A 19,318-nucleotide genomic window follows, 5' to 3' on the forward strand; every position below is an offset into this window, starting at 1 on the left:
GGATGGATCTTGTCAGGCAGGTACAGGTAAGGTAGTGTGTAATATGGTAACTGCCCTGGGAATGCCCGCGATCGATGATGATGAGCTTGACAACCCCATTCGATTACTCCAAAACCTTCTAACCCGTGACAAAGGATGCATAAATGCAGTGGCTACTTGCAACAGTATCTATCGCGGCCGCTTAAAAGGGTGCGCTTCGGTGTTAAAGACAAAATGATCCAGATCTATCAGAGATGTGTCGCTGAAAATCAAGTAAAAGTACTTCAGTGTTTCCGCAGTCCAAAAGGACTCCATACTATCGGATTGCTGTGGTGGTAGATGCGTTACGTCACTCAAAGCTGCGTTCCCGAAAGCCGTGTGCGTGTATTCGGTGATTGATTGGAAGATCTCCCAAGCGGTGTCTCGAAGGCTTTCATCTCCCGTGATCCGGTAGAGGATGAAGATTGATTCAATTGTTTCGGGCCTTAAAGAACAATCAGCGCAATGCAGAAGAGGAGCAATCCAATTGACTTACCGAAGAATATATCTCCTGTCCGCTATATCAGTAAATCCAGGGAAAAGACCGAGATTCTTGATCTGCTCTGCCATGGATGCAGCTTCCCCAACTTTGAAGTCATCGTGGCGGCTCTCAATACCAGCGTGCCACTTCTTCTCGTCCCATTTACAGCTCGTCGCATCTTCGCACGGCACAACATGGAAGCTTTCTGGCATTATACCGCTAGGCATTGATTGATATGCCCAAATGCAGCCGTCGACCAGCTTTCGAGCAATTGGTAAGTCATCTGGTCTATCGAAGATCCGAGACCCGATTGCCATCATGCCCCCGACAAAGCATGCGAGATGTTGCCCTTGTGGGTCGAGTTGGACCTCGGTAGGGGACACCACACGTACATTTCCTGAAATGAGAATGTCGTCTTCATTTGGAGTCATTGGTCGGAAGAGCAAGTTTTTCTTCGCCGTGTCGATGGCGATCTCGTAGAGGTTGCGGTATTGCTGAGATAGTCCGCCAAGTAACATGTATTGCTAGACATATTAGGATACATGGAGACACGGCGAATAGGGATACATACCTTAGGAAGATATTCGTAGAGCGAGTCTGCCATAGCTCCAAGTGTAAAACCAGTGTCCGTTCCAAGGTCAGCTGCCTGCGGATTCACAACCACTGGCCACATTCCCGGAAGTTTCGTCTTTAATTGTGCCTGTTCAAAGCGGTCGGAAATTCGCTGGATTGCGTCGAAGAACTTTGCATCACCAGTGAGTTGTGAGAGTCTCGTAAATTCAAGAGATAAAGATCCGATCTCAGCAGCAAGAACTCCGTCATCCGGCTTTTGGGTGTCTCCAGACATTCCACTGTTGAGGCGTCAATAACTCAACAGGGTCAATCATAAAGAGAAATCTTACGTCTTCCAATACCATCTTGTGATTGGCATCCTATTGGGAGTATCAAATGCCGCATACAGCATGTCTCCTAGTTCCAGGGCCTTCTCCAAAAGAACGGGATATTTCCCATCACTAAGGTCAAATGCAGCTAACAGCCCTCCCAGATAACGAATGGTCGTCTCAAAAGTATTGATTTGGTCTTCCTCCGTGGTCGTAAAATCGATATCCCTGACGCTTTCAACCGCTTCTTCAAACTCAGTCTTTAGATCCATGATCCATAACGTATCCAGCGAATCTACCAATGTCGCTGCCCAGCCCCCGAAATGGCTTCGAGAACTACCAGATATGGGAGTGAGTTCGTCTTTCAGCCATGCGTGCTCCCTGTATCCATTCCATGCCCGAATGAATGTCTCCTTGACGCTTTGACGCCTCTTAATCCGCTCGTCTGCAGCCGCACCCGACTCGGGGGTGAACTTATGCTGGATAGAAGATATTTTGGCCGGATAGCCAGTCGGAAATGGAATCAGCGATGATACTGGATGTTTCTCAGGCCGGGTACTCCACTGAAATTGCCCGTCTTTCGCGGGGGGACGATTGAATTGGCCCGCGCCGAGAAAGATTGGTGTAGATTCCGCATCTCGCGACTCGAAGAAATAGAAGAACGCGATCAGACCTACTCCTGTAAACAAGTAGAGGGGAAACAGTCTCCTGGTTAACATGGCGCTTTAGGAGGATAGCTATGTGGGCGATGCTTCGCAACAATGGAAATTTTGGTGATAGCAATGGATTGATATATTTCCGGCATCTGCCTTGCTGCAAACTGGAGGTAAACTGGCAATCCAGGATTTTCAGGAAATCAGGGCGGCTTCCTAAGGTAAGTAGGTAGCTCAGAGCGTATATTAACCCCTGACGAGCGCATGCTGAAACTTTTGACGCTGTGATTCCGTCCAAAGGTGATATAAAGCGTACCTGGTATAGGAGTCCCTGACGAGCGCGTATTGGAACTTTTGGCGCCGTTCCTCGCAAGGTACATAGGGCCTCATGCCGCTTTCACCAGCAGTTACCCGAGCCTTAAAGCAGCGCGAAGCTTTGGCAAGCGGCTACGGAAAGACGCTCGCTGTGAGTGAGAGAATCAGAGCAGGGGTCCACTGATCTTGGATCTGAAGACTGCATTCTCATTGTTGCATTTTAACGTCCTCTGACATCACTAATGAAGGACTCGGATGGATATAACCACAAGATGGATTGAGGCTTGAAAGCCTGTTTCTCCTGAGCTATATGCCTTGCACCGCCACTCATCAAGCCCAGAGATCTCTCAGGAACCGATAAGCGATTGGCTCCACTTCCCCGCTGTCCACAATGACGTTCCAGCCACAGGCGATGATGGAGGTTTGACGTCGGGGCTCTCCTTTCTCCAGGGAATCACCTTTTTGATGTGTTTGTGCAGATTGATACTCCAATCAGATAACCCATGAGGCACATGCAACATAGACAAGCACTTGGCTGTCGCGCAATCATGATCGGCTGTGCGGTTGATACAGGAAGATGGGCATATGATGACCCATATGACGAATGATCAGCTTCAAACATCCAAATTCTGGGGGAATGCTGTGGGATGTTTGTGGCAACTTGAGTGCTATCAAACCATCTCACCTTTTGAGAACAAGGTTTGTAACAGGTTTCGTTTGTTGACTCTTTCAGGCTCTCAATAGATATATAACAGCCTTTCCTCCAGCCTGAGCCCAACTTCTTCTGCATCAACACTCAACTTCATCACTTGAAATCGAACTTCAAAAAACTTGAACAGGAAAAGTATTTCAAAGACACAAAAATAAATCAAGATGACTGGCCATACCAACACCGGCAAGGAGTCCACCATGGACAAGATCAAGGTATGCTTATACACCGTGCTCATTGAAACTCCTATTGAGTCCACTTGACCACCATTGCTAACACAATAATCTCCTAGGATACCCTCCACCTGCACAAGGACCACCCAACTGATACAAGGACCGGCCATGCCACAGGCCCTGAATACTCTACTACTGGCAACACAGGAACTGGAGCTGGATATTCCGGCACTGGACCTGGTGTCACTGGAACTTCTGCTACATATCCAAGCACTGGGACTGGTGTCAGGGAGACCGATATATATTCAAGCGCTGGACCTGGTGTAACCGGAACTTTAGGCCGTACAGGCCCTCATTCGGTAAGCCTAGTGATTATACGGGGCAGGCTTTGTCAGCTCATTTCGACACTATAAGAACTTCTACTGACACATTTGTTTTCAAGTCTGACTTCGCCAATACTCTAGACCCTGTAAGCATTTCATGGCTATAAGAGTTTTATAGTGGTTCCTTTCTGACATATACATAGCGTGTTGATAGCACTAGAACCGGTGCCACCGGGACTTATGGTGGATATTCTGGCACCGAAACTGGCCTAGATCCTGTATGTGTTCGATGGTATACCGTATCCGTTTATATCGATGAGTTGCTGACTCTATATAGCGCTATGATAGCACCGGCACTACTGGGACGACAGGATACAGAGGAACCGACACCACGGGATATGGTGGTACCCACTCTAGGAGAGAAACTGGAGCCACTGGTGGCATTTCAAGCTCAACAAACGCAGGTTCGTCTTCCTGTAACTGGCCTTTTGGGCCTGAACACTTGAAACATGCCTTCTAGTGCTGCTGCATGTTGCAATACTCTTCCATGCCATACAATCCATAGAATCTGGCTAACTATATTCATAGGCCCTCATGATGCAAGTACCACCTATTCCTCTTGATTATTGATCGCGCTCTGCCTATAGAGTACAAACCAGGATTTCCTTTATTGAATGCTAATTAATATTCTACAGTCGAACTTAGCCAACAAGTTGGATCCAGTAAGTCCACCTTCGATTCGAATTTCATTCCTCTCTTCTGACGGTGATCTCTAGCGTGTCGATAGTGATTTGGACCACCGTGGAAACAGACGCGGCGCTGAGAAGGGAGGTTTCATGGGAGCGTCAGGAAGCCATGCTACCCCTGGAAGCGGAACAGCTCAGAACACAGCTGGGTAAGCATCATTAACCCTTCTTAAAGCTTGTCGAACAGAGGCTAACCTATCTGCAGTCCTCACGTGGGTTTCAACAGTCCCAGTCTTGAAAATAACCGACTAATCTTCTCTAGAACTCTGACTTCGCGAACCGCCTAGATCCAACCGTCGATTCCGACTTGGACCGGAGTAGGACCTATGGCCAGAACAGGACTAATATGTAAACAAGCATTTTCCAGGCCTAAGGTAAGTTACCATCAAAAACGTGGATGTTTTCGCATCGCCCTTCATATTAAGATTCGTTCTAATTCCTCTAAGGGGTACCAAGATGGATCCGAACGGGATCGTGTATCCAATTACAACTGTATCCAGAATTTGAATTCACCCCCTGGCTCGTTCTCGATACCCGAAGAGCACTCCGAAATCGAAGCTTTCTTCACCTGTTGGCAATACAAGCGCTATGGATAATTGAATTTTCTGGGATTTTTGAATGTATAATACAAGATTGGCAACTTTCAGTACAGTCTAGTTTATTCTTCCCTCTTTATACAATACGCTCTCTTTTTTACTCGCGCGATCTTTGCGATCCAGATGTGTTCCTGTGCCCCTGAGCATTTCGCTTAATTGGTGTTTAACCTCCTATTCTCGCTATTTCCCCACCGACTTCCTCACCACAAAATAGAAGTCGATCAAAGCACGTTGGTTCCCCCAAGAGTCATAGAGAGATCTTCTTTGATGAACTTCAAAAATGCTATATATCTTTCTAGAAGAGCCCTTTCTTCCATTATATATATCTATGGAAACCCAATTTATTCTTGAAGCTCCCTTCACTTGATTCTTGAATCACTTCACAAAACCTACCTACTCACAAAAACAATAACTCGGAGTGGCATTAGCCCTTGTTCATCTTTGAACCTTGCGTTCCTACCACCTACCTTATCTTTGTTACATTTTTATTCTAGACCTAGTCCTCCAGGCTCTGTCCATCAAGAAAAAGGAAAATACTCCTGAACACGAACAAACATACCTTACCAAACTACACGAGTCTTGGTAGCACCACACCCAAACCAACCAAACGCGAAGTTGAGGACATTAGGCTATACATATGCCTATTCAGCACATCTTCGAGCCGTTCGCGGGTTACGGACACTACCTCCCGGCGGTGACTTGGTAGTACAGTAGTACTGGAAACAATTCCTCGTTGGAACAAATCACCGTTGAGGTGATAAAGCAACAATAAGAAGGACACTATGGCGGCACCTTGCACGTCTCTTGGCAAAAGACGAGAAGCAGCTATAAGAGGACGGGAAAATATATGAAGGAGTAATGCTGGGGACTTGAAGACTTCGACAGCTCAATCTATTCTGGACGTGGTGATGTACCAAAGACAACGCAGTATCAGCAAGGATTCCTCGCATTCTTGCTCAAATACTTTATGCCAGAACGCATATTAGCCAGACGGAGCGGGATCATCAAAAAAAAGGGGTGAGATTGTCGAAATGGCGCAGCGTCAGGGCAATCCGGATAGTCAAGAGGACTCAGATGAATGGGTCTTCAGAGGGCACGGTGGACCGATGCTCTCATCAGGAGGTTTAAGGAAGCACCAGCTTCAGCAACACTTCGGCAGTTGCAGGAAAAAAGGTATACAATAGAAGACGCCAAGTCAGACCGGAGTCTCCGTGCATTTACGGCAGAAGTGCTCCGGCATGCAAAAGCAGCTGAATTCAACGGCTTCATGGGTCTTCACAAGCTTCTGAAGATAACAGCCCTGGATATTTCGCAATTACAGAAAGAAATCAACAAAGCGTTGGACGATATAGCTCGAAGACAACAATGTATCGACCCGCGACCTTCGACACCCCCCTGGGTCGACTACCTTACCTCACCGTATCCATCCTACGAGATAAGAAGGGCTCCTCAGCCCAATGTGATCTGGGCCAAATGGACTATGGTGACCTACCACAGAGATAACAGATTCCGGAATTTCAGCAACATCTTCCAAGGCCCTAAATCACGACTCACAATCCAGCACGAAGTGGACATGATGCGCCTCCAAATGCTGTAAGACAGAGAAGGCATGTAGATGCCGAGCTCATAACCCTCAAAACGTTCGTCATAGAACACCAAAAGCATATCGCAGAATATTACCTGTCAGAAGTACCGACAGGCTATAGAAATGCTCTGCGATATCATCCGATTCCCCAGAACACGATCTGAGTCACCGACTCCGGGCTCTCTCCAAGATCATCGTCTTTCTGCCATCAGATCGATCCAGGGAACCTACCTAAGTTATCTAACCTATTACTCGTCGTAGCACCAAGTACCTTTCGATTGTTTCTGTTATTACTTTATTTCGGACCCAGCATCCTATCTCTGGTTCCTTCGCACTTCTACATCATGCCCAACACCTAATATCTACCCCTTGGTATTATTACTAGGCCCTATTCACAGGACTTAAAGTAGCCAGGGATAATCGCTACATCGGCCATGGAAGACACGCGATAGTCATCCTTGCTGTGTGCTTACTAGTGCCGCAAAACTAGAAGTGTTGAGACTTCTAGAGAGAGGGGATTCGAAACAAGATGGTGGTTAGAATAATGGAAAGGCTTTTTCAGTACTAAAGTACTACCTACCTTACGGTCCTTACCAACAAGCCCAAAAACAAGCCCAAAAACAAGCACAAACAAACACGGACGTTGAAGAAATCACCCGAGGCTCGCTATAACCGGCACGGGTAAGACGAGACAGCAATCGCTGCCTCATTATAAAAACCGCACGAAGACCTCAAAGACCATGGAGACATATACCGCGACGACTTCGACCTACCTCGTACCTACCAAAGGCCGACGACACTAATTCACTGAACGCTATCCCAAAAGCAGAAACAAAACGGCAAAAGCTATATGTTTAAGCTCCTGTCGTATTTTGATCATTCGCTCATAAGGGTATATTCTATACGTCGGCGACGAATCTTCTACTTCTGGCTATCCTCGCCGGGTCTAGATACGACGGACTATAGCTACGATAATAACTATTAACGCGACTAACTCGATCCAATACGCCCAGGTGCTATTCCGCATTATCGTATTCGTACGGTAGAGTTGGAGTTCGCCCCTAAGCTACTCAAAGATCATACGGAGGTATTCAAGATTCACACCGCCGCGCTGATTGTCGGATCAGGGGGAGCAGAAGGCTTCATGAACGTAGCCAGACATCGACGTCTATGTCACGCAACCCTTGATCTTGGTCTCGAACGGATGAATCCCCAGAGACCCGGCAAAAGTTGAAGGCATTCTTTAGCCTCTTATTATAGAATAAAGAATGTTCTTTTCCTTATGTGGGATGATCCGCTGCACAGACAAGGCCAACCATATACAGGCCTGGAACGAGACAGACAGCGATACCAGGCGTTTAATGACGCCCAGAACTCACAGTTGGCAATGATCCAGAGGATAGTCAGGAAGCGCATCCCCCAGTTGGACAATAATGAGAATGCTATATTACACACCAATGGAACTATACAGATGGTTCAGGTACTTTAACAACCCGTTGATAGCATCAAGATATCGGGAGCGCCGCTGAGATCCTAGTCTAGCGAGACCTCGACGACGCCTTCTTCATTTGCATAACAATAGCGAACTTTTACTCTGATTAAAAGTATTGCAACCATATCAGAGCAGCGTCTACCGTTATACCAGGACGTCACGAGGGACGACTTGATCAGTGGCTCACTAGGGTTCTTGTTCCGTGTAGAGCTACGGGCAGATGAGCCTCAAAGCGACGATCGTGCCAACACGGAATGAATCCGAACAAATGGCGGTGGAGTTCTCGTCTCAGCAAAGCCCTACCGCCAAATGGTCAGCCCCAGAAAACGAATACTTGCAATCCTATCAGTTATTGTTCAAGACTCTTAAAGGTATTCAAGAGAACTATGTGACTACTAGCCTACAGGAGGCCAAAATCAACAACGAATGGCTAGATAACTACCATGGCATGCTTGATAATCGAGTGACCTTAGGACACAAAAAACTGGAGTTACTTCTGGAAACAGTGCTTGGATCATCGAGGTCGTCGCAGTCTTACAACAGTTCACCAAGCCTCAATCTTTCGATCTTATCGTCACGGTCTTACCATCAAAAATACCGTGCTACATGATAGAAAGGCCCTACGTCTACCGAGACGACCCAGTCCATAACAGGCACCTCAAAGTGGCTACTATACAAGAGACCCCTGACGCCAGCACGAGTAGTTCTACTAAACGCTGTCGGGCCCGCGAGGAAGAGGAGACGCCATATAGACCCCCGAGACGCCGTACATACGAATTGCGCAAAGAAGGTTGAAGAGTTGATGTAGTCGGTCGAGGCAGGAGATGAGGTCGAGGGCTAGCAACACCAGGAAGTATGTACAAGGAGTATTGCTGCGACCGGGGGCCACTAGACGCCCAAATGAAGGACATGACAGACAAGGTCCTACAGGATGAGAACGTCGACGACGTCGGAGAAAGGCAGCCAGGGAAGAAAAGGAAGGCGTGCTACCATGTAAGGGGCAATCCTTGATGATCGTTGTGTTAGAGCTGTGGATTGATCAAGCTACCCGACGTTACTATATACATGATATGAACGAGTATCATGGGACGGACTTAGGGGCTGCCTGGGGCTACCCTCACCAATGATGATCCCGAAGACGAAGATACCGACGCAGTAGACGAGAAGCTGGAATGGAAGTCGCTCTTCCAGGCCGAGTTTAATAGAGTTGTGTGCGACGAAGCACACCTCATACAGAATCCCCGGACACGGACATCCATTTCCGTGAGCCTCAACAGAGCGAACACCACTTGTAATTCAGACCCTACGACACAAAGAAAGAATTCAAAATGGCATCAAATTTGACTTTCTCCGAAGGAGTAGCAGACGCTACGCTCGGCTTCACTGTTCTCGCGGTCCTCTTTGTTTTGCCGTACCTTCTTATGGCCTTTGGCTTCTTTCTAGACTCTGACTTCACTTGTACAGTCAGTTCACCCTTCTAACGGTGCCATTTTCGCACCACCTCGCCTCTAAAGACGCGGGCCTACGGCAATTCACAAGGATATCAAAATCCTGCGTAACATCAAAATCCTGCGTAACAGTTCCGACTTAAACAGACTTCTTGTGCCACAACCCAGACCAACTTCCTCTCTATAGAGAATGGTCGTGTGTTATAGTACCGGCGTGTGACCTAGGCGCCTTCTTCGACGCGTATGACCCATAGTTGGCTTCAACGGCCACACAACACCACTTGGTATCCCTCTTGCCATCACAAGACATCGACTTACCTCCCCCTGTCCGAAAGTTCTTCTGACTCCTACAAGTCACAATGCCAGCTACCACATTACTACTGTTAGTGCTACGACCAACAATCCCGCTGCTGGTGCTACGACCACTACTAGCTCCAGTGGCTTCAGCTACAGGTAGAAAATGAAGCAATGATCGCGATTCATTCAACTTTCAACCAAGATCCCTCTCCTATATGGAAAGAACGTGCCTGCACAAGTACCATCACCTAAACCAGGCATCACAACAATAACAACAATAGCAAAACTCTACTAACAAATTCAATAGCAATAGCGCTAAGAGAAATCAAAAAATATCAAAAGAGCGCAGATCTTTTGATCCCGCGGGCCCCTTTCGCAAGACTAGTAAAAGAAATCATGCTCTAGATACGCCCGGACTTTTGAGTCTAAAGAAGCGCAGTAGAGGCATTACAAGAATCTGTAGAAGCGATGTTGACGACCGAGTTTTCTTGTAAGTATTCGATCTATTATACTAATCTTTATACTAATCAAACAACATATAGTAACGAATCTCGCCGCGATTTATACTAAACAAGTAACGATTTAACAAAAGGACATAAAGCTTGTACATATATGTAACAGAATACTCGGATATCCTAAGCTAGGAGGTACTAGGCTATAGGGGTTAAATGTAAAATAGAGCAATAATGAGGTCACGAGTTACGACTCACGATTTCTGTCGTGGGGGCATTCTTTTGGACAGAAGACATCAACAACTAGATAGTTTTTGCCAGAGTATCATCAAGTAAAGTAAGGAGCACAAGTGAAGCTTTGAGAATTGACAAACAGTGGATTTAATTCAAATGGCAGCGAGTGATAGATAGAAAACGACAACGTAATGAATCTTGGCAGCGAGTGATAGAAAATGACAATGTAAAGAACTTTTTGTCGATGATGATGGGTATTGAATAATAGAGGTGTGAGGAAGAAGTGAGAGGTGTAGAACGGCTCCGCTGCCATCAGTGTAGAGGATAAATGGTTTGTCGAAGTCGGGGAAGGCCAGCTGAGGGGCGTTACCGACTCTTTCCTAAGAGTCTCCCAAGCGTCTAAACACTCCTTAGAAACCTCAGTACCGGGCAGAGTGATAGGGGTGTCATCTGCCCAGCGACGCCGTTCTGGATCCATCCACCTTTGGGCTGTTCTGGAAACCGCCGGTCTTTAGCTTTTGTAAAGGCAATACTATAGAAGCAAAGAATAGGACGAACTTTCAATAGTAACTAAAAACGAGATGGCCGTTTCCAACTGCAGTAGCGTCTATGGGAACTTTAGTGCTCGGATTATTGATGTATCTTGCAATACTTCGTGCACATTTGCCTGAGTTAGAACATGAGGGCCGGTGGCAGTTATTCCTGTGACGTTTAGTTGTAAAGCTGCTGCTATATTAGCAGGCTCTATCATCTATTCGCCGGAGAAAGCAGATGTGGCAAGAAGCATGACTCGGGCAGCACGAGTAGTATGAGCACAGGCACGTAAAGGAAGAAAGATAGAAGCTTAGAGAGGGTGAATTAAACGTAGGTGCTTCTAGACCACCCCGCCATTTCCTAACTAACTATTATAATACAATTTTGGTACAATTCTCTCCTCCGAGATTGTTGACAGAGTCTTTTAAAATACAACGCTTGATATATCATCCTATCGTGATTATGGCCAGCGACCCCTCCATCTTAGATCATGTACATAGCCGCGCCGATCATGACCGCTCCCCACACGGGTGCATCCGTCTTCATGGCTCCTGATTTCGAGGTACTGGTCGAGGAAGCCGCCGCGCTAGTCGCACTCGCCACCACGGACTCGATGCTGCTGGTTCCTTGTCTCGCCTCGCTGCTGATTGAGCTCATGGCAGACAGAGCGCTGCTGCGTGCCTCCCCTGTAGCCGTGGCCGCGACACTGCTCAAGCTTGCGATGGCGCTAGAGGCTTCGCGGGTAGCGGTGAAGATTGCTCCTGATGCAAGACTTGAAGCGGTAGAGAGGGCACCGGCCGCGTCTGAGGTTGCTGTTGAGAATGCTCCGACGGCATCTGATGTCCCTGTTGAGATTGCTCCGCTGACGTAGGACTTCGCTGTTTGGATTCCGCCGGACGCGTACGAGATACCGGTCGAGATGGCCCCGGCCGCGTCTGATGTTGCTGTTGAGAATGCCCCGACTGCATCTGATGTCCCTGTCGAGATCGCTCCGCTGGCGTAGGACTTCGCTGTTTCGATTCCGCCTGAGGCGTACGAGATACCGGTCGAGATGGCTCCAGCCGCGTCTGATGTTGCGGTCGAGATAGCGCCCCCTACAACACTTGAAGCCGTGGAAAGCGCGCCGCCGATGTCCGAGATCCCAGTTTGGATACCGCCTCCTATTAAGGAGGTCACCGAATTCAAGACGCTACCGATTGGATCTTGAGGCAAGGCTGAAGATGTGGAGGCCAAGAGGGCCGTAGCAATGACAGGGAGAGTCGAGTAACGCATTCTGGGAGTGACTGTGTAGTTTCAGTTGAATTGAAGTTTCTAGAGAACGAGAGAGGTGAAAGAGAGTTGTCTGAGGGAAGGTCAAGGTGAGTTGCGGCGGTATGGAAGGGGAAATGGAACAGGGCTCCGGAAGGATTTTATACTTCGGCATTCGAGACCCAGCCATATGATGACAAACGAAGCCTATTTAGTCAAATATAGTAATAATACGGTAACATAGGTGCGAATAGCTTCACGGGAATAAAAAAAACCGCTCAAAATACGAATGAAATATCAAAATTACTAAAAACAGAAGATACCCCTGACCCTCAGCCACAATCGCGCGTAACCCGCTGATGAGCCATGACGTGCCGGGCATGGCACTATTCCAGATACAGTCTAGGGTTGAAGTCCAGCCACAGTTCCGGCCCGAGAAAACCAAACCGAGGCCAGGAGGCTGTGCACGCTAAAAGGGGCTGTGGCTGGTCACACTCCGCCAGTAGAAGTACCGGTTGCGTACTCGTACTTCGTACTTCGTAAAGCCATTTCTCTTCGTTCTCCGGAGCAACCAGCCCGACCAACCGTACCGTTGCCATGACTTCAGCATATACTCGAAACACCGGATGTGTGGGGTTAGTAAAGAAGCGTCGATGGTTGGCTAGAACTTCATTGATTGCAGGTAATAATGTCGCCGGGCAGGGGACCAACCACGTGGTTGCCCCTGTGGAGGGTTTGTCCCTGAGTCGAGTTTGAGCTTAGTAACATCTCCCCCTGAAGTCGAACGAGGAAAAGAGATGCAAAGGAGTGGTAGGTATATCAAGAAGATATAGATCCGGTATGTCCGGCGAAATGTATACACTGTAATCCGCAAAAACACTGCCAAATCCGCAGAAAGCTTCAACAATTCAAGAGTCCAACATTACTACCTTGGCACGTTTATAGTGGCCGATCTCTGGGGCTCAGTATGCAGGCGTGAAGGTCCATACCTGCAATCTAATGCACCCAATGAACAAATACCACTGAGCCCAATGTGAGCCCAATCGCTGGGAGTAATGCCATCATAATCAGGGTCATCTGCGCCGCAAATGCACGCTAGTAGGAGAGGAAGGCATCGTTGATCAAGACTCAGATCCATCTCCCTCCCATTCATTGTCCCTTCGCCTACACCAGCCAGGTGTATTTGAACGCCTTCAAGAGCATCAGCTTCACTGGTAGGGGTATAAGAGAGTTTGGATACGTCGTGTGTTGAACAACAGCGGCTGTCGAATTCGTCAGCATAGCTGAGATTGGAACCAAGGATGTTGATCTTTGAATTTGAATGTCTGGATGATGGTAACAAAAGCTCCATCTTGTGTATCTATGTGGGAATTCGTCAAGATAGACGTCGCAATTTCAAGGAAGCTTGGTGACTGATCAAATGTGCATTGATATCCCTGATGTTCACGCAAGAAGCCCGAATTGAGCCAGCAATATCGTTTATTGAAAGCTACTCGAGTTCTGATCCAGGCGAAGAGGTATACCGGTAATACCCCATGGACACTTTTCAGTTAGTGAAGGCCTCTCGGATATTATAACCTCTATGTCACCTTGAACTCCTTCCAAGTTAGCTTATCCACAAAAGCCTCAAGAACATCAAAAGCCTACCAGCTAACGGCAACAATAACTGCCTCACGCGTTTTGAAGTCGTCTCAGAGCCTCCTCTGCGTTGATTACCCCCTCCTGAAAACCAATGCCCTTTGCTAAGGCCTTCGCCTCCTCATATTGCTTTCTAGCGTCCGCGATCTTGCCATTCATTTCCGCAAACTCGCCCAAATTATGGGTCGCAACAGCACAAGCTATATCACACTCTTCTGTCCTCTCCGGAGGGGAGATTTTGGCTGTTACTGCTATTGCCTTTTCTGCCCATGCTCGGGCATTGTCGACGAGAGTGGATCTTGATACCGGTTTTTCACCGGGCGTCACTGGTGGATCTTGCTGGGCCAGAGAGATAGAAAGGTTGTTCACTGAACTTTTATTAGCATTGCTTCGGAGGAAGAGAAGGGCGGAAGGGCCTACTTAAGACAGCTGTGTGACAGCTCGATGGCGGAGCCAGAGTGAGAGCCTGGAGAAACAAGGGAGCAGCAAGGTAGTGCTGGTTCTTTTCTTCGTAGTGATGACCCAACGCTACAGGATGTTAATATCAATCCTGTTTCTTCAGGAATTCAGACTCACCTTCGAAAGTCCCGCCATTTTCTTCTGGGCTCATCCAATCTCCCTCACCAGGTTTCACACCCTCCTTTTCCCGTCTCTGCTGCTCTTTCACCACCGTCTCAACTGCCCAAACCAAATTCTCCTCCGCCTTATCCTTCTGCATCACGTACTCGTTGGCGTACAGCTCTCCTAGCTTCACACTAACGCCCACTGTCTTCCCTAGGACCCTGGTCCTCTTCCCTTCATTCCCCGGCACGTTGCCCAGTTGCTCAACCCACTTCATATTGTCACTCTTCACAATTTCCAGAATATCGATAGCTTTCTGATATTGCTGGACTTTTTCCATCAAAGCTGCCACCTGGATCTTCACGCCGATGATCTCATCCGAGAAGGGGTCCATGCCAATCTCATCAGCGACACGGAGAGCCTCGCGGTAGTACTTCACGGCGAGTTTCGGGTCCAAGGAAATATTGGTATAGTAGAGGGCTTTGCGAAGTTGTTTGGCGACGGGTTGAGGGAATTTGTGGAAGGCCCCTATGATGTAGTTGTGGTAGATATAGTTAGAATACAGGAGTGTCCCTGCTCCGCAGAGGATACTGTCAATATTTGTTAGCACTGCGCTCTTTCATAATCCAAGCTAGGTGGTAAATACAAGACGAAGGCTGCAGTTACAGAGTACGGATATGCCTTGAAGAGAGCTTTGGCTGCCTTTGCCGTCGAGGTGGATTCATGTCTGCGCTGTCCCGGGATCCTGCTCTTGGGCATCTCTTGTCGTGGTCGGCGGAGGCATTGGGAAGGCCCAGTGCTTATCCGAGAAGTCGATTGATATCTCTGCCGCTGTGCCTGGGATGGTACTGAGCTCTTAGGAACAGCTTCTGCTCGTCCTGTCCGAAGGCATTGCGAAGCACGATTTGCGGCCGGGCGACCGATGGCTCCAAGTCGAGGTGCAAACATCCTGAAGGCCAAGAACAAATACCCTGGAAGAGAGAGAGATAGCAGCAGTTTCCGGGTAGCTTTTATCGACCTCAATCGGTGTTCATGGATAACCAGAAAGACGTGTTGAAGCTTCGGTTTCGCCAGGAAAGCATTAGCTCAGCTCATCATCACGTTCGCCAAAAGTACCTTACCCTGCAACCCCGACTGACGCTACGAACCCCACTTCCTCGGTCCCAAACTCTCCTCCATGATTATCCCCAACCGCTCTCAATAATATACCTATATACAATCAATCCAGCATTCCTCGATCTACTTCCCCAGAACTCCTTTCACCATGGCAGGCAAATTCGAGCCCAAAGTTCCCGTCAAGCTCAACCCTCCAAAGGACGACCCTATCTCCAAGGAGTTCCTCTCTCAATGCACCGGTGCGCACTCAAACACGACTAGTTACGCTTCCAAATCTCTAATTGTTATACACGAATAGGCGTGGACGGCGCTCTCTGCTATGTCGCAATCAAAGGGAAAGTCTTTGATGTGACGGGCAATAAAGCCTATCAACCAGGAGGTTCTTACCACGGTTCGTCTTCCTGCCCCTCTTCACCCCTCTTTACTCTCCCCCACTCAATCACTTTTCCCATTCCTCTATCCATGACTTTACTTTTCCAGCAGCATATTCCACAGAATCTTTATATTGATTGTATATAAAACACGTTTCCGGAACTAACGAAATCGTTTCACAGTATTCGCTGGGCACGATGCCTCCCGCGCCCTCGCAAAGACCAGCACAAAAGCCGAAGACGTCTCGCCCGAATGGGCTGACCTGCCCGACAACGAGAAGAAGGTACTAGACGATTGGTTCACATACTTTTCCAAGCGGTACAACATCGTGGGCGTTGTCGAGGGAGCAGCGAATCTCTGATTCCATCCATGATATTTCACAGAGGGGACGCAGTCTGCCATGCTGCTTATGTGAAGGGAGTTGAGGCGAGTGCATGATGTTACAAGGAAGTGATGAGAATAGAGACCGCAAAAAGGGCAAGGACGGGCGAACAGCGCCAGTGAATTCCGCCGTGCGTTGATGTCCTTGGCAGTTGAAGATCGCGTGCTGAGCGGCGGCATAGGGTTCGGTTTGGTAGCACTCTTGACTCGATTTGGTACGCAGGTAGAACGTCCGGGAGGTGCATGACAGGGCGACTAGTATCAACTAGATCCCACTGAGGGGCATGAAAGAAAGCGCTTATTTCAGTTGCACAATATATTGGATTTCCAGATCAGACAGTGATTTAGTGATGCTGGCGTGACACGGGACGTTGAAACGTTAACAATATGCTACAGGTGGTAACATCACCCCTCGTATCTCCCGTGAAGACTAGCGTGATAATTGTTACACACCTTTGGATTGTATACTAGGGAGTTATCTTGAAGTTAATACTCAGACATACAGAGGAAAGGAATCTCCATTGCCATGCAACGCGACCAGGCAAAACTTCGACATAATATAGAACACAATCTCCTTCACCAGGAATAATCCGGAAAGGACTGACATTACACATTACACATTACCGGAGAAAGCAATCGTCATAGAAACCATGTCAAACACACCAACCCCGCCTTCCTGATAGCCCCTTGTCAACAACAGTCTCACCCGTGCTCCAAATCTGTCCTCCCACCAGTGAATCAGAGCTCTAATGACGGGCCTTGACATAGGTCCTCTTCGAGGCCGCAGCAGCATCATGGCACAGCGGACACGTCGCGTTCCTCTGCCAGGCCTGTTTGGTGACTTTCACGCCAAAGCACTGATGGTATGGATCACAGCGCGCGAAGTGGCAATATGAGAGGAGCTGGCTGGTGACGTGCCCACAGGCGTAGTGGAATTCCTCGTAATCGCACATGGTTCCGCGTGGGAGATGCTGCACGCACCAATCATACTGGTCAACGGAGATTTTGGGATGAGGGAGAGGGAGACGAACTGCAGACTCCTCTGCTTGCTTGGATATCAAGGCCAGCGGCTGGAATTGAACTCAGCTCCGTTAGGTCTTTCTGGCGGTGGCGGCCCGGTGGGGTAGGTGTGGGGTCGCAAACGAAGTTTGTTTCTGCGGCGGTTACCTGGAGAGCTGTGAGAATTGAACATTGGCGATGAATCGTTGCAGATTTACAAATAGATCCGCTGGTGCAATGTGAGATGGGTTTGCAGATGGTATTCGAATACAAGTAGTATTTAAATTTTCGACGGATAGACGCACAGAGAGAAACAGGACTGTAGAGAAAGTGAGGCTTCGATAAAGAAGAGTCATCGACTGGGAAAATAGTCGTCTTATAACCTTTCAGGGTCCAGTAGGAAGTTCTCGTAACTCATCTGTGGCTTCAATTATAACACCAGATCGTCGTCCATATGCCATATTTGTCGATAGCATATCAGATCTCAGACTCCTATGCCATGGCCCAGAGCAATACATGTGCTTCGGGCAGAGTCTAGAAGCTATTACTTCCCATCTTGAGAAGTTTGCTCTAGCACCGGCAATGCACAATGTGTACCCGGGTACAGGCCTTCTCTCAACTCGATGCAGAGATCTTGGGACCGACAGAGCGATTGGCAAAAAGATGGGATAGCTGCCATCAAATGCATAACAGCCACGGAAAAAAAGGTACCAAAAGCAATCAGGTCCTAACACCAAAGATAAGTGGGCAAGTTCTCGAAGTTAATTTTGAATGCTTTTATTTTAGATTTTCTTTTGGCAAAAATGGATGCCATGGAGACATTTGTGAAGAAGACATTCGAGGATCCGACAATGGGGGAATACAAAAAAATGCAGCAAGGGTATGAAAGATACACTTTCGAGGACTCGTTGCAGACGGGACAGCTTTGAATAATTCAAGTTGAAAGAGGGGGGTCGGGCGTCCAGATGAGCAATGTGAGATGTGACAGAATCTTTGAGGATGCCTGCTATATTGACAATCCGAATCCGATTCTGGTTTGAAAGCGCTGGCGCAATAAGAATCTAACCAGGTTACTGGAAGCTATTAAGGATGGGTGTAACGAGCGCTTATTTCGTGGAGGGCTGGAGGAACATGGAGAGCAGATCGACGCGGAAGCTTTCCACACATGACAGGCATGGCTTGGATGGGGTTCGGGCCGGGCCTAGGTCCTGCTTCTCCAATATTCAAGTATCGCGACAATGTGACAAGCAAGCACCATGGATTCATAGCACGTTCCTTGACGTTGCTATTAACCCAGAACTGTGTATACTAGAGATTTGAACGGGCGAAATAGCTAAGACTAACCACAAATCACGTTTTACTACTACAACTCGGAGCATTTGAGGCCCAGGGATCTCTCGCAGATCTGGTATCCCACGAGATAAATGTGGTAGCATGGGTGTTTGCGCAAGGGCGGGTTATTGTACGAAGCCCTTGGCCGAAGACCTGCTTGCCTGACCGAAAGGAGATGCGTGCCGGATCGAATGCATTGGTACCACCTGCGGTGAGATCTTGGGGCTGTAGGTGTTCACGCGCCACACAGCATACAAACATCAGGGGGGAGGCTGTTGGATGATTGGCAAGATATGTCCGGGAAGCTGCGTTTCGATGTCGCTGTTGGTCTGGTCGCTTCGTACGATCTGGAGATACTAATATTCTCACATGTAGCAATCCAGTCTCCACCAGATAGTGGCATTTGGATGAAGGCCCAAGAAATCGATGTACTCGGGCGCGGAATGCTACCCTTGCCATTCTACCCGTCGGCTTTGGCTTCAGCTTCAACCGTAAAGGAAGATATCAGGTAGTGATCTCTCGGGTGCAGCCTTCGGTGGATGCCCGGAGTAGGCTGGGCACATTGATGTAATACAGAAGATTTCCACTGAGTCTAGAGTCAGGACGACTGGTCCAACGACTTGTGCTGCGTTGGGGGACTTGACACCTTGTTCATTCTCCGGGACTGCTTGAGCACGCTGGCTATGGACTGAAAGGGAAGCAAAAGGCTGTGGATTAGGGCGATTCGTGCGGCA

The 19,318-nt window shown here is 48.2% G+C and overlaps 9 protein-coding genes across 9 annotated transcripts; 5 read left to right on the plus strand and 4 right to left on the minus strand.

Moving 5' to 3' along the window:
- Positions 1–15: 15 nt before the first annotated feature.
- On the minus strand, positions 16–2,335 carry M430DRAFT_112495 (glycoside hydrolase family 47 protein). The gene is made up of 4 exons (XM_024861474.1): positions 1,402–2,335; positions 1,071–1,350; positions 515–1,023; positions 16–463 (listed from the first exon to the last, which is right to left on the minus strand). Exons 1-4 carry the CDS (start codon positions 2,097–2,099, stop codon positions 169–171), a joined length of 1,782 nt encoding a protein of 593 aa, XP_024725096.1. The 5' UTR covers positions 2,100–2,335; the 3' UTR covers positions 16–168.
- Positions 2,336–2,806: 471 nt separating this feature from the next.
- M430DRAFT_32259 (hypothetical protein) lies at positions 2,807–4,985 on the plus strand. Its single transcript, XM_024866135.1, has 11 exons — positions 2,807–3,272; positions 3,350–3,589; positions 3,673–3,699; positions 3,757–3,831; positions 3,891–4,017; positions 4,142–4,152; positions 4,249–4,275; positions 4,330–4,448; positions 4,505–4,511; positions 4,562–4,673; positions 4,746–4,985. The coding sequence occupies exons 1-10, from the start codon at positions 3,222–3,224 to the stop codon at positions 4,649–4,651; spliced, it is 774 nt and encodes a 257-aa protein (XP_024725097.1). The 5' UTR covers positions 2,807–3,221; the 3' UTR covers positions 4,652–4,673; positions 4,746–4,985.
- A 988-nt stretch (positions 4,986–5,973) lies between these two features.
- Positions 5,974–6,492, plus strand: M430DRAFT_268818 (hypothetical protein; the record flags this gene model as incomplete). The annotated part of the gene is made up of 1 exon (XM_024865463.1): positions 5,974–6,492. One exon carries the CDS (start codon positions 5,974–5,976, stop codon positions 6,490–6,492), a length of 519 nt encoding a protein of 172 aa, XP_024725098.1.
- Positions 6,493–7,762: 1,270 nt separating this feature from the next.
- Positions 7,763–8,334, plus strand: M430DRAFT_268819 (hypothetical protein; the record flags this gene model as incomplete). The annotated part of the gene is made up of 2 exons (XM_024865464.1): positions 7,763–7,960; positions 8,126–8,334. The coding sequence occupies 2 exons, from the start codon at positions 7,763–7,765 to the stop codon at positions 8,228–8,230; spliced, it is 303 nt and encodes a 100-aa protein (XP_024725099.1). The 3' UTR covers positions 8,231–8,334.
- Positions 8,335–8,375: 41 nt separating this feature from the next.
- M430DRAFT_155783 (hypothetical protein) lies at positions 8,376–8,906 on the minus strand. Its single transcript, XM_024863281.1, has one exon. It carries the CDS (start codon positions 8,881–8,883, stop codon positions 8,599–8,601), a length of 285 nt encoding a protein of 94 aa, XP_024725100.1. The 5' UTR covers positions 8,884–8,906; the 3' UTR covers positions 8,376–8,598.
- Positions 8,907–11,265: 2,359 nt separating this feature from the next.
- On the plus strand, positions 11,266–12,115 carry M430DRAFT_32261 (hypothetical protein). Its single transcript, XM_024866136.1, has one exon. It carries the CDS (start codon positions 11,449–11,451, stop codon positions 11,806–11,808), a length of 360 nt encoding a protein of 119 aa, XP_024725101.1. The 5' UTR covers positions 11,266–11,448; the 3' UTR covers positions 11,809–12,115.
- Positions 12,116–13,856: 1,741 nt separating this feature from the next.
- M430DRAFT_46662 (hypothetical protein) lies at positions 13,857–15,332 on the minus strand (the record flags this gene model as incomplete). The annotated part of the gene is made up of 4 exons (XM_024867865.1): positions 13,857–14,191; positions 14,244–14,351; positions 14,400–14,974; positions 15,031–15,332. The coding sequence occupies 4 exons, from the start codon at positions 15,330–15,332 to the stop codon at positions 13,857–13,859; spliced, it is 1,320 nt and encodes a 439-aa protein (XP_024725102.1).
- Positions 15,333–15,645: 313 nt separating this feature from the next.
- M430DRAFT_131256 (hypothetical protein) lies at positions 15,646–16,341 on the plus strand (the record flags this gene model as incomplete). The annotated part of the gene is made up of 3 exons (XM_024862181.1): positions 15,646–15,739; positions 15,799–15,891; positions 16,055–16,341. The coding sequence occupies 3 exons, from the start codon at positions 15,649–15,651 to the stop codon at positions 16,231–16,233; spliced, it is 363 nt and encodes a 120-aa protein (XP_024725103.1). The 3' UTR covers positions 16,234–16,341.
- Positions 16,342–16,757: 416 nt separating this feature from the next.
- Positions 16,758–17,226, minus strand: M430DRAFT_32262 (hypothetical protein). Its single transcript, XM_024866137.1, has one exon. The coding sequence runs from the start codon at positions 17,204–17,206 to the stop codon at positions 17,000–17,002; it is 207 nt and encodes a 68-aa protein (XP_024725104.1). The 5' UTR covers positions 17,207–17,226; the 3' UTR covers positions 16,758–16,999.
- Between the last annotated feature and the right edge of the window lie 2,092 nt (positions 17,227–19,318).

Source organism: Amorphotheca resinae (assembly GCF_003019875.1).
Source record: "Amorphotheca resinae ATCC 22711 unplaced genomic scaffold M430scaffold_1, whole genome shotgun sequence".
Lineage (NCBI taxonomy): Eukaryota > Fungi > Ascomycota > Leotiomycetes > Helotiales > Amorphothecaceae > Amorphotheca > Amorphotheca resinae.